The 14891-nt window shown below is 37.6% G+C and overlaps 1 protein-coding gene across 6 annotated transcripts in view; it reads left to right on the forward strand.

Moving 5' to 3' along the window:
- The window catches only part of diaph2 (diaphanous-related formin 2), a 437687-nt gene that overhangs the window by 137959 nt on the left and 284837 nt on the right, over positions 1-14891 (forward strand). For all 6 annotated transcript variants that reach the window (XM_058797344.1, XM_058797348.1, XM_058797349.1 and 3 more), the window contains 3 exons: positions 13574-13648; positions 13769-13838; positions 14507-14643. In XM_058797344.1, coding sequence (XP_058653327.1) covers positions 13574-13648; positions 13769-13838; positions 14507-14643 — 282 coding nt within the window. The remainder of the gene's footprint in view (positions 1-13573; positions 13649-13768; positions 13839-14506; positions 14644-14891) is intronic.

The raw sequence follows: 14891 nt of genomic DNA on the forward strand, positions 1-14891 counted from the left end.
TTAATGTAACCTTTACAGTGTTCTGGGTTTATGTAGTTGAGACATTCGCCCCAATGACAAGAACATAATGCAGTGCTATTTGTATAAGTGGACAGTTTCATGTGCAGTTTCAGCATTATTCCATTTGCAAGGACCATCTAAAGACAATTTGAGGTGGAGGTGTTACGTACTGTAAAAGTAGTTTCTTTAGATCAAGAAATCAAAGAATAGCTAGACTTGTTCCATTCCACACAGATGAGAGAAAGTTAGGTGTCTGTTTAATTCCTATGGGACCCAACTCATTTCTCCTGTAACCATTTGTCTTTCTTTTTTTTTTCCAACAAGACTAGGTGCAAGTTTGAAATGTTTGGACATAAAGCCACAGTATGTGCTCATTGAGAAATTAATTTGTGATGAAAATGACACCAAGTTCCTTCACTTTGCCAAGGTGCAATTACTCACGAGTCCGTTCATACCTTATCTCTGTCCTCTGCAAAAAATATGTTGGAGTGAATTCCTTTTAAGTCATGATTCCTGCAACATGTTCTGTTCCATAATAATCAAACTGCACTCACAGGAGCACAGAAATGGGGTTGAAGACGCTTGATTCATGGATGTAAAATCATAAAATGATCACACATTAATTTAAATAAGTGTTGCCTTTAATGGAATGGAATATTAATAATGTCAGACTGTTTTGAATTTCGCTTCAAGTTTGTCACAGGACAAATCTATTGTTGATCTGTATGCATTATCCTGAAAAAACATGCTCTGTTTTGACTTTCCATTTCAGGTTTCCATTCCCATCTTTTTGTGACATTTGGGATACATTGTAGTAGTATATAAAAAAAAAAAAAAAACAATCTTAAAAACACATACGATGTGAATATGCATTAAGAAAATCATGTGTCTCAGGCTGCTATTCTCTCTCTGAGATTTCTGTCCTTAAATATTAGAAAATAATATTCTGTGATCAATTCAAGTTTAGCTTAGTAGACAACACAAAAAAAAAATACTAGCCACCATGACAATGCAATGGCATCAGCCCTATAAATCTAAAACAGCTCAAATAATACACAAGATTTTAACAGAATTAATGTAAGTGCTTTCTAATATAATGTAAGCTTTCTGTAGGGTTTATACATAGAAATAATTTAATTTAGCTCAAAGGGAATAATTTATTATTTTATAGGGAATTTGAACAGAATCACTGTTTTGCGGCTGATCACTGAGTCGGCAGCGATTCACTGAACGAGCCGTATAACATTAATTCTGCACTGGACATTAAAATCCAAAATATAGTAAAAAAACACTATTAATAAGCACAGTAACAAGATCGGCAGATTAAGACATTAACTTGTAAGCACAAAACACAAGATACTTATCTTTTCAATATAAATAAGACTTTATTTATATAAACCTAAGACATAAACTAATCTAACACATGAACACACGCATTCACACGTTGCAGAAAGAGAGAAAGAGAGAAAGGATGAGTTTAGAGAATGAAAATGTGATATCCCAAGTTTACAGCAATATGGGCTATTGCACAGACCTGAACAACCATCAATCACTTAATTAACCCTCGCATTGAGTTTCTCAATGAGGCTAAAATTTATATTAAATGCACCAAATTTATATTAAATGCACCAGCTCAGTTACTTGCTTGCTGAAGGTTACTTGCTTGCGTTGCCTTTGTGTTACAGGGATTCCCTTTTGTCATTGTAGTTGTTGCAGGGAACGGGTTTTCCCGAGTTGGTGATTGGCTGGAAGTTCAGCAGTCATTGAAGGGATGTCTTGGGCGTTGGCTGAGGATGCGGAGTTGGTCTGGTTGAAGTTTTGAGGCGGTCACAGGCTCGAGTTGAACTCGGAGACAAGACGTGACGGCAAAACTTACACTGAGAACACGAAACTCGCAATGGAAAGAAACTAAAATAAAAGAAAGAAAGGGTGTAACGAGACTAGGTGGTTTTTCTTCTCATCGTGGTGTTAAGTAGCAACTAGCCTGTAGCCCAGAGCACGCTCAAAGAGCGCTAAAAAGCAGCGTCAAAACGCAGTGGCAAAAAAGAAGAAGAGAGCGGGGCGAGAAGGGAAGATTTGATGGTGTCCTGAGTTTTTAAACTCAGCTTCTGGACACATCCCATCTGGTGTCTTGACCAATTAGATAGGCTATTATCTTAGCTAGGGTTGTTCCTTCCATCATAAATCAGCATGTTATCAGTCACATGGTCCGAATTTTACACACTCTTGCAAAGTATACTTTTGGATGTGATTTCTATAACCAGAATATGATACATTTGACAAAGAATCAGTTGGAAGAAACGTTTCAAGCTAGAATTGTCAAGCTCATACATACCAAACACAAATAAACCTTAAAGTCATTCAATAGTTATTAAAAAGACATACATAATATGTGCTTAAAACATGATAGTCTAATGTGTGGTTACATACATAATATAGTGTTATGCCTAGCAATGTCCTTTTAGGATGATTTTATGTGCATATGAAAAAGAAAGTCTCTGTGTAGTTCTATGTAGGACATAGGGACATGTTTGGTGAAGACCAGAGAGAGGTTAAAAGGTCTCCTAAAGAATTTCAGTCTCAGTCTTTGTCTTGTATGTGTGGGGGAAAAGTCCATCTAAAGAAGCTCGTGATTTCTCTTGTGGAACACGGTCTCTTTGACCATTAATCTTGATTATTTACCCCAAATTTGACGATCTACTTCTGGCATTGTACTTACCAATAAGTGTTCTTTTGTCTTAATGTTGCGAGCTGTTCTGTGAAAGAGGCTTGTTGGTAAGGCTTGCTCCAGACTCATGGCGCCAGAGTACCATGGACAGATTTATGATGTCCTGTTGGGCTTTTCTGGAATTTCGGCTCCTCATGTTTCAATGTTCTGATCGAATCTTAGTTTGTCTGACTCATTCTGATCCTACATTTCTAATGCAGTTTAATGTAAGCTTCGCATTTCTAATTTTAAATCCTCCCAAAAGGTTGGGTCAAAATAATAATGATGATGAATTATAACAGATATGCTGTCAACTGAGTCTAACTTGTATGGAATATCCTTTTAAAATAATCCTTAATTTTATACATTTAAAAATAATAGGTGTAAGTAAGAATAACTGAGGTCCTGTCACTGTCTGCTTATCTCCTCTCATTGGTTGGCCTGTATTTATGTAATAGTTTAATTGTCTGGGCTGAGCACCTGTTTGGCTGTCCAGGTGGCTGCTGGGTTGGAGAAGACTCTCATTTCCCAGTGGTCCCTCACAGGTGTGGAGCTCACAGCCTCACACATCTATACACAGATGGCTGTGCTTGGGGCGGATACAGCGTCTTTCTTCAACATTTCACTTTTTCTTCTTCTTTCCTCTCATTTTTTTTTTCTACCAATCCTTCGCTGCTCATTTTGGTAGACTAAAATCACTTCTTCATCTTCTGGCTTTTCTTATATCCGTATATTTCATATATCCATCATTCTCTCACACTTGTAGTCTTGTTTCATTAACTCTGATTTCTCAAACTTGCCAAAATGCAGACTAACAGATACTCATTTGGTCTTATTTCCTCATTTATGGAGAGTTAATATGCACTGTAACTAATGGCAGCCATTTCCTCTTGCCTTTCTCAAGCTTTCGTTCTCTCTGTTTTTATTTCTTTCTGATGCAGCTGTACAAACAGTGCCACAGGCTTGCAATGTAGTGCAGAAACAATATTACAATGCAAGAAGTAATCCAGAACTTTCTTAACACCCACTCATGCATAAAACCCTCCAGCTTTGTCATCCATTCCAACAGCTCCGATGGATCTTGCGCTTTCGCACATAGACGAGCAATGAGAGATCTCCAGTGGCGTTCAGGCTGCGCTGATTCTTCATCAATGCACCACCAATAGGAATTCGTGTTTCATCCACGACATGGCCCCACTGCACTCCTCAGAACGTCTAAAGGGCTTGACTCTTCACTTTCTTGTGCTAAGCCCTCGGTATTACGCTCTCTGCTTTTACACTCCACTTTAAATCCCAGCTGTGACTTCCGTATTGAATCTGCAGGCTCAAAGATATGCGGCGGAGAAAATCAGACAAACCTGAACTTGGCTCCAACTTTTCATTATGTCTAAATCTTCATGGTGGAGTTGCTGCATTTTTCCCTGGAGGGTTTTTTTTTTTTTTTTAGTAGTACTTCTTTATTTATTTATTTTCCAGTGTAGGGTTTGAGTGTAAGCTAGCCATGTGTTGTAGTTAGCAGTGTGGGACATGAGCCTGAGGAAGCAGAGATGTGTATTGGAGTGAAGATGTGCTGACACTACCAGCCGCCCCACAGAGCCTGTGAATCCATCATTCTGCCTATGCGGCCGTCCTTTGCTGAGCGCCCGTGGACACATGTGCGGGAGGTAATGGGCTTATTAGTGCCTTTGAAGATTTGATACTCCTTAACAGGAATCCGTTCAGCCTCAGATCCTGAAGGCTGTAGCCCTACTCGAGGCTTTGAACGGGTCCCGAATGGTAGACTATGAAACAATCAAACTCCAGGTGTCACAATGTGTGTTCTTTTAAGCACCAGACTGCTTAGAAGCGCACATCCACCTGTATTGCCACTTTGTTTGATTGTAATCTATTTCTCTTTTCCAAAACCCAGTAAATGTGTATAGAGGCAGCATTTAAGGCATCAGGGCTTCTGTCCATTCCAAATGGTAAGCATTTTAATTATGCTGCTTCCAAAGCGGCAAGGAAGCAGTATAATTAGGCAAAAATTCTTAAAGGCAGCACATGCATTCTTATTAGGCACTCCCATAATGCACTGCGTGCGTGTGTGTGTATCCAAGATGGTGGATAAGGTGAGAGAAATAACAATGATCCAGTGCCTGCCAAGCATTTGGAAATGCCCTAGGCAAAGTGGGGTTTTGGACAATGTCAGCATAAATCTTTATTATTTTATGGATTGCATAAGGGACAACACAAACTATGAAACATATTTTAGTAAATAATAAAAACAAATCATGCATCGAAGCCATCTCTAAACTATGTTCTAATTCATCTGTTGTGTACTAACCTTAATTAGCTATCAATCAGTGGCATGTTAGTACTATTAATATACTTCTGAATTACCTTTTTATTTTTCATTTTGAATTTAATTTTAGTTTGTTTTAGTCATTTTGCTATTTGCATTTGTCTTTTTATATTTTTTTATATTTCTATTTAGCATTAATTATTTTAGCTTTAGTTTTAGTAATTTTAGAACATGTTTTATTTCAGTTGCCAAAGCAATATTTCTTTAGTTTAAGTTAAACTTAATGAAAACATATATATATTTTTTAATTTGTATAGTAATTATAATTATAGCATTGTATTATAGTAATTATTTAACACTAACAACACTGCTGTTGACCAATAAATCTATAAAGGCGTGCTGACCGGATACTCTTAATTTCTTAAAAAAAAAAAAAAAAAGAAAGAAAGAAAATAAATAAATAAATAACCAAAGAAACCTATTCTAAGTTTAATCTGGTAATCAGGCATCACAGTTGCAAATGATTTCATATTGCTATTATGATGTAATAAGGGGAAAAATGAGGATTTTGTTGTTTGTTTGCATTTTTGATTAGGACATTTAGAACATTTGGAAGGCACTATAAGCTATTTTTAATTTCTTTCTTACTACTCTTACTTTTCTTTAGTTTTATAGCAACATGTAAACAGGAAAGTTGGGGAGGATATCGCTGTACCACAGCTCTGACAGACTAAATTTTGATTTAAATAGGGAAAAGTGTTGATTTAAAAATAGTTATCGATAACAAGATGCGTCTTTTATCTGTCAAACACTTTTTGTGTGGTGCACAAAGTTACTGTTTCAAGTCTGTCACTTATGAGAATGCATGATGGATAGGATGTAGGCAAATCCAAGTTTTGGAACAGAGCTTAATAAAATAAAAAAGGATTACTTTAAAACAAAGCAGAATACAATAACTTCTCCATATTGAATGGTTTGTGTGTGTACATGTTTGTGGGCATGGCGTATGTTTCGCTGAGGCTGCTTAAATGAATTGTATTACTATAATGGGCAGCCAAAATTGTCATGATGGATAATAGTGGGAGACGTAGACATGCCAATGCAGGTTGTCAAATGCTGTTTATAAAGCGAGTCCGCCGTTTAAACTTTTATTTCTTTCGCATACCTGGCTAGACACCCTTGTCCATCATACATAATTGATTTTCTAAATGTGTTTTGACATTCTAGAAATTTTTTCTCCAAATAAATTCTGATGACAGGTATAAAGGAAAGAAAATACACTCATGTACTGGAGAAACTGATATTGTGAAGTGAAACTGTTCATTATTTAATAAAATACATTTTGAATTATTGGACAGTTCTATCTCAGAAGACAACTTTGATTAATAGTGTATAAGTATTGGGAAATTACTGTCTGGGTGATGTCTGTTGATCATCTTTTACTTTGTGGGCCTGGGATGTAGTTTCCTCACTGTCAAGGTCAGAAGAGTGGAAGCAGACAGGCTACAGTCTTTGGAGGTAAAACTTCGAACATCTTTAGAGTTATTGTATGTTGAGTTACCCCGAGAAAGTTAACAAAACTTCACCTGTTGGTCCGTGAAATAAATAGTCTGCATCGTTGTGGCAGCAGAGTGAGGCCGAGTTTGCGGCGCTCTGCTAAGGTCATTTTTCCTCTGCCGTGTGGCTAGTTTCTGCTCTCACTCTCTCTCTCTCTCTCTCTCCAGACTCCAAATGTTATTAGAAACCTAGTTCTGGCCCTCAGGCTCTGGATCAGCTCCCCTGATCCAGCCCGCGTCAAGGAGAAATAAAGGACTGAAGTCGGACAAATTATCAGTTCATACTGTTTCAAACATTCAATGTTTTCATTTTGGTCTAATGAAGAAAGTAACCATTTTTAACAACTGTTTTCTGCAGTGTTTTTATTTTAATAAGTTAATAAGTCAAGTTATTTCTGGCTTTCGTTTGTGCAAATACATGCCACTTACTAATTATGTTGTTTATCACCATGTAAGACCCAGAGTTTGATTGGACTTGTTCTTATTCGGTCTTCTGCCGCTGTGGCTAAGCTGTCTGTAAAAATAGACGATGTATTTTCTTCGTGAAGATTATTGACCACGCATTTAGCCATCATAGCCCTGCACGCCTTGTCAAGCCTTTTGTGTTTGCAAGCCAGTGTACCTGAGACTGTGTTATAGAGAGTCTAATAGAAGCAGTGGCCACATCTGCTGCTACAGAAGAGCTTTTTCCGAGGCAGTAAAGGAACCCACCAATCCTGATGTCCTTCGTGACTGGGTATATTTTAAGCGGGATGCCCATTTCATTTTATGCCACCATCTGTTAACCTCAAAGCTAGCCGTATCTGTGGAGCCCTGCAGCAAGGCATACATAATTCAGATATCTGATTTGAATTCCATATTGATTTAAGTGAGAAATGGTATTGCACAGGTACATGGGGAAAATTAGTATTCTGCAACGCTAAATTCAATATCTTTGGGCTGTCTGTGATTTTCACCGCATCCTCTCTTGTTATTAATTGTTTTGTCAAGCCTTCTCACCTTTTATGGGAGGTTTTGGGGGCTTGTCTCATGCTGAAATTACATACTGCGGTAGAGTGATCTGACTAATATGGATTTCTTTTGTCTTTTTTTTATTTTGGGTGCAAGTATTACAATTCTGTAATTCCATGACAAGCATTGCAGGCGGTGTGATATAGATAGATTATATGTCACTGCTCCATATTAGAGTATTTTTAGGTTTATTTTTCCTCTAGCACACTGTGTATCTGATGTTTTTGAGTTATTTGGGTCAGGAGATTGAGGAGCAGGTGACCTACATGTTTCTGAGTGACAGCCCACATCAGTCCTTTGGCAGCGTGAAAAGCTGCAGTGAGCACACACACGCCACCATTGACTTCTGAACGAGGGAATCACTAATCCATTAGCATGCGAGGTGACTGTCATCACTTATTCCCTTGTCCCTGTCTGCCTGCTCTCTGACATACTTCACCAGCAGATCAATAATACCAGATGTTTGAACTTAAGTCTAAAATATTTACGGCCCCTGGTGAATTAAGTTAAACTGTCCCGCGTGGCTCAGATCAGGTCAGCTCCCTCATAGCTCAAGCGAACGTTTTAGCACAGGAAATGAAGCTCTGATTTGATTCGCACTAACACAAGAATGATTAAAATGATCATTAAAATGATTGCACATTAACGTGAGAAAGTGTGGAAGGAAGACCGGGAGACATGGACAAGAAGGTTTTTAATATCTAGAGAAAGCTATCCGTTTGCATTAGCGACAATCCTGAGCTTTGACGTCAAAGGCAGCAGACAAGGAAAAAAAAAAATCTATTTACAAATACAATTTACAAACTACACACACATTTTTGTTTTGTTTTTATATATGTTTGTATTTACTTCATATATGTAAAAATCAATTTTTTTGTTTTGTTTTTCCAAACCTTTCATTTGGTTAATGCAGTTGATCAGTCATCACTTAAGCAAATTCCCAACAATTTTAAATGTTTAATCCTGCTACTACTCATTCCTTTCTCACGTACACACACTTTTGCTACCTTCCACTATTTCTTTGTTATTTTGACCCTATATTCACAGCCTACAATTCCAGAGAGAAGCGGAGCTGGCATTGATGTGGTTTGATGTGCAGTCATTGTGGCTGTATTGAGACTCCTGCTGGGATCCAAATGCCATTAGAGGGAACAGCGGCTCTTTTAAACGGAGCAGGTTCTTGCCCCAGTGCCTTCCTTCTAAAGTGTGTGGCAGACACATCACAGAGCGCTGACACCAGGGATATTGTTCTTCGAGCGTGCCACTGGGTTCAGTCCCCGTTTAACGCTCCAAAACCCAGTATCTGTCATGCGTCGGTCTGCAAAAGGCTCTGTGAGAAGACAGGCCGCCCGTGTCTGTCCACTTCACAATTGTGATGAAATCAGCCAAGCACTTTTTTCATTCCCTTTTTACCTCTCCATCACTCAGTACCCAGCACAGATAATTATGACTTTTCTATTCATTCGAAGAGACAGATCGAAATGGAGGGAGGGGGAGTGATAAGCAAACTTTTGCCTTGTCATCAAAATAACAACCATGGGATAAGCAGAAGAGCAGAAAATAATGTCTTCATTAGAGCAGAATCAAGAACTGACTGGAAATGTTCCAAAAAATATAACTAATTTGAAATGTTGTGGTTACTAAGTTGGTAGCTCAAACTTGTGGACCTTTTTTCCTTTTTTTTTATTACTGTGTTGATTAAAATGTGTTGCTCTTTTTTTTAGTCTAATCTTCGCTACACGCTTACGTTGACCTTTCATATGCTTCCTCAAGTATATCATGGCCTTTAAGCATGAATGTGCCGTATCCATGTTAGATTTCACAGTTAACAGAAGACAGGTTAAGAATAGGTTGAAAGGCTTAGGTTGAGATAATTCTAGGATAAATGTGCCACATTATGAGTTGCTTGCTATCTAGTCTCGCGTAGCCAGACCTTCAGACTGACGGCTGAAGGTCTGGAATCCATGGCCAATGAGGCCGTTTGACTGACATGTCAAACAACCAATCACAGTTCGTTTCGTTCAGCATCACGTTTCAGGGTGTGGAAATGTCGCCACAATAACAGACAGGTGTGTAAAACTCTCGGACGTATTTTAAAGATTCAATGCCGAGAACTTTAAATATTTCACATACTTTTGTATGTGGTCGCACACTAAATGCGATCATTCTTTTGAAAATCCAGCATTTAGTTGATCCTGATAAGCGCTCATCGTCACAGTTGTAAACATGGCAGCTTTCTTCTTTCGTGAGGGGGTTTGGCATCACGGCATCTTTGTTTCCAGGCGGAACATTAAAGAACACGACACACACGTCTCCCGGAAATCCTGTATAATTCAACCAATCCGATGATGACTTCGAAACTCCTGAAGTGTTTCCACTTTTGTGTGCCATATGCATCAGACGTTTAGCCAACAGTCCGTTGGCATGGACTACTTGCTATCTATTTCTTTAATGTTTTGCTATTCGTTCATTCATTCATTCATTGGCATTCCTGACATTACAAAGATACTGTACTTAAACCGTGGAAGTCAATCTCTTCTCAGCCTTGCCTTGAGCCTCCCTGTGATTTCAGCATCACTCAGAGTCATGGACATTGTCATGAACAGCAGGAAGGCCTCAGTTGCAATATTTAGTCAGTGACTAACTGTTCTGGTGCTCAGTGGTGGGTTGAAATGTTGAGAGCAATTTGTTGCTAGGAGCAGAGGGCCTCGAGTGGAATAGAGCAGTGCTGAATAGGCCACGGGCAGCCGAATGAGTCCGTCCATGGCTTAGCCCTAATACAATTTGAAAGGCATTGCTCTCATAGAGTGTTCTCAATGACACAACACTCTAGAGCTTCTTCAAGTGCAATAACAATGTCAGACTCAACAGCCAGGCTTTTGGTTGACATTAGAGGGTTCGGAAAATAAAGGCAGGGGGTTAGAGGAGTAACCTGCGGTTATCGTATGGCAGTTAACCGACTTTTAGAGCGTCGAGTGGTGTTATACAATACACTCCTGCTGATGATCATTAATGACTTTTCACATGCATTTGCAATTTATTATGTGATGTTCACGATAGCAGTATAATGTCTCTGTGATTGCAAATTGAATGTCAAACCTAATAACGATTGCACTACAACTTGCATTGTCACAACTGTTGCCGTTTTTTTCATTGAATTGAATTGGCTTGATAATATTTAGTCATTGCTACAGTAAACATGCATATTTTACCATCATAGAGACAACAGTGTTTGTTTTTCTTTCATTATGCTCTGAAAGGTTAAGCGTTGTCAGTTTATTGATTGTTAAGCAGTATGTAACAACTGTTATGATAAATACATATATCCTTTAACAGGCCATGCATGTTTCATTTAACCCAGAAAATGTATTTGCTCATGTCAAGTAACTCTGCTGGCTTTTTGCTGCTGCTTAACTCCAGAATTATCCCAATCAATATTTCATGAATAAGTCTAAATCAAATTGTTGGATCCATGCCATGGAGTGTGGGTAGGTCACTGATGAGCTGATTTGACAGGAAATGATGCGTTGTTTACTCAGGGGCTTCCAGGAAAATCTGACAGGTAATCTAAGATGGACTTGCAGATAGACAGGCAGACAGAAAGAGGTGAAGATTTTAGTTTTTTTTTATATCTTGCTTAATGATTCCTGAACATATTAAACTGATGCACAATGCCTCTAACCGTTGAGAGAAGATGCCTTAAGAGTGATGAAAAAACCAGCACTCCATGCTGGTGTCTTTAAATTCAATTGTTTTTTACTGACATGGTTATCTTTTGAAAGAGCGATTTCTTCTCATTTTCTTGCTTGTTAGTGGTATGAGCATAGCTTTATGTGATTTCTTAATTTGAATTTGAATTATCTGCACTACAAGTTTATAGAGCTGTTCAATTTGTAGTCCTAAAACCTGGAAGAGAATGAGCGTTTTCGAGCCATGTGTTCCCTCAGGAATTTCTAACGAGTTTTTAGAGTAGTATTTTTTTTGATTTATGAATTAAATTTGGTTAACAGAGACTTTCATGATTAGGACTGCAATATAAATTACACAAAATGATCATTTAAAATCTCAAATCTCATAATATGCTTTTTTCGTACTTCATATTATAATGATTTGATGCCTAAATGCACTTGTATCAGTTAAAAAAATATTGATTTATTTTCACAATAATGTAGACTTGTAATATCGACCATAATTTGAAATTATTATTGGCAATCATTTTATTATTTGTGCATTGACATTTGTGTTAAATGCATTTCCTATTATTATTTTGTTATTGAAAAAGAAATATGAGGTATCAGGTGCGAATTAGCCTTTTCAGATGGTCCTACCTGAACAGCTCTATTCAGTGTTGACTACTGCTCATCTCCCTGTAAAATCTTGTTTGCTTGGTAATTTAGGTTGAGTGTGGTTAGAGTTTTGTTGCTCTTGTTGAGTGACATGACCGCAGCGGTACAATGTCAGTGTTGGCTAATGTTTCATTGGGTCTCACCACACTACCTCATATGTTTTCAACACTCATCTGCTGCAGACTGAAACCATAACCCACACTGTTGTTGTAAGTGAATTACATACACTCAACCAAGTTGTTCTTGAATCCCTCATTTCCACCGGCCAGCTCCACTGCAGCAGCACTGCTTTTATATTTCAAGGCTAGGTATGGTTGCTCACGAAGATCTCATTTTTCATTAAAGACTTCAAACTGTGCTTTTTCTTTCAACAAACAATCGAAAAGCGATAAGACAAAATTGGGAACAATAAACGACAAGCCCCCTGTAAACAGACAAGTATAAATTTTGCACATTATACTGTTTTGTTAACGTTTTATTAACAAATCAGGCCATTATAATGTACTGTACAGCAAATGGTAATAAGTTTCAAATTGAGTTTGCTGGGTCGGTAATGAATTTTGAGTAATGGCATGGTGAGCCTCTGTCTTTGTAATTTTAGACTAATTTAATTGCAGATCTGTGAAAAGTGTATTTTAGCCTTCTTAAACTGCCCTAGGCTACAGGCATCACCCTTAATTGAGGGTCTTGTGTGACCATATGGGTTTATACAAATTACTTTAATCTGCATGTTGCATTGTGCATTATGATTATCAAAAAGAAAGGAATAACTCATTGACTTATGGTCCTTTATTGCAGCAAACTACCCCATGTATTTGGCTTTATTGACAATCTGGAGCTAAGAACAAGTGATGTTAATGGCATACTCTAAATGCGATCACATGCTGCTTAGCTCTCTCGCTCTTTCTCTCTCTCCCCCTATTCTTATCCCCTCCAGATCATTTAATGTCTCCAGATACATTGTGTTTTATAGCCAATTATCTTACACAATCCATTATCAGTTTTACTGTTATCTCCCATGCATTGCTTTATCTTTCTGTTGGAGTGAATGGCCTGCACAAGTTGCCTTAAGGCACCACACACAAAGAGTTCTTTCATTTGCATTTACCTTTACTTCATTTGCATTCCTAGATGGATCTGTTTTCAGAAGTGTCTTAATCAGGTGATTCCAAACCTTATAAATTTTAAAAAGTGGCAAATGTAAGTGTTGGCTTGTAACTGTGAGTGTTTTAGTACAAAGACATACAAACTGTCTATTAAAGAAAACTGATTTAATGACTTTTAATTCAGTGGAAAAAAGCTAAATATCTTTTCTAGGATGCATAAATATTTTATTCTTTCCTCCAGAATTCCATCTGGTCACACATATGTGGGAAATTCTTCACATTAAGTCACTAACAGAAATGTGGGGAACAAAATCATGATATTTTTTTCCATGTTCTTGTCTTGTAAATAATGCTGCAGGTGCCACAGTGACCTGTGCTATTTGCCAGTAATATGGATGTGGGAAAAAGTGTAACTGCTTCCAGAGTTAAGAAACAGTGGAGTGTTGTAACCCGGCTCATCTTCAAAACCAAACTTTTCTAACCTATAATGAACTTGTTCGCAGTGTACTTGTTGGTTGGTTTATGTATTCTAACACAGTTCTTTGCTTGTCTCTTTCTGTTTTTAGCTGGGTGAATAACTTTGGCCATGAAGGTCTCGGACTGCTTTTGGATGTGCTGGAGAGGCTTCTTGACAAGAAACAGTAAGTTATGCGGACTTTCTGACGTCGTCATCTTAAGAAATTCCCTTTCTTCAGTGCTTTTGGATTACTCATTCACACACTCTTATCTTTCTCTTTACTCACTGATTTTCTTTTCCTCAGGCAAGAGAACATTGACAAGAAGAACCAGCATAAACTCATTCAGTGCCTCAAGGCCTTCATGAACAATAAGGTGTGTTTAGAATTTAAAAGCTACACCATTGAGTAGTTTATATCATTTTGTGTCCCACACGTGCCAAGTGAAGAAAAAAAAAATTCTGCAAAGCAACATATCAAAGATTATAAAATCATGCCAGCTCCTTACTTGTCCTTGAGAATGAATACATATCTGATTGAAATACTGCTACTTTATTAAACGGGAGCAAACACAAATGAAGCTCATTCAACTCTAGATATTCATCAGATTTAATATTTTCTAAAGCTGCTTTCATGTTTAAATGGTATTGAAACTATTCAGTTTATTCGTCAACCATGTTAAATATGAATGCTGTTTTATTCAAAACACTTTTCTGTAATGTTTTTATTTATTTAATTTATCCCCCCCCCAAGTGAATTTATTCTGCATTCTGCTCAAATTGTGGTCAAGTGCAATGCATTACACCCTGGAAGGAAGACAAGATGCAGGAATATGATTATTTGTCCCTGCTGCCCTGTCCTCATTTAAAATAATTTATCCTAAAACATATCTACACCTGCCTAATTGGCTCTTTCTGGAGAAGAAAGGATAAATTTGTCCATACACAAGGGGTTCATTGTGTTTGATTTAAAGTTTAAAGGGATTAAGCAAAATGTTTATATTTTTACAATTTGTAGTAAATTGAAATATCTTTTTGTTTTCAGTATGGCCTCCAACGGATCTTGGGGGACGAACGAAGCCTCCTCCTCCTCGCAAGGGCTATCGATCCCAAGCAGACTAATATGATGACTGAGATTGTCAAGATTCTGTCAGCTGTTTGTATCATCGGAGAGGAGAACATGTAAGATCATCAGCTCAATCCCATTTTATGTGGTTTTCTATAGTGTTTTCTTCAGCAAAGTGCCTTGAGAATTTATCTTCAAATACACTATATAAATTTTTTAAATTTTTTAGTACTGAATATTTAATACTATTAAGTGTGTGTGTATGTATATATATACACACATATACACACACACACACACACACACACACACACACATATATATATGTGTATGTACAGTATCTCACAGAAGTGAGTATACCCCT

The sequence above is a fragment of the Onychostoma macrolepis genome, chromosome 14 (assembly GCF_012432095.1).
Source record: "Onychostoma macrolepis isolate SWU-2019 chromosome 14, ASM1243209v1, whole genome shotgun sequence".
In the NCBI taxonomy this organism is placed as follows: Eukaryota; Metazoa; Chordata; class Actinopteri; order Cypriniformes; family Cyprinidae; genus Onychostoma; species Onychostoma macrolepis.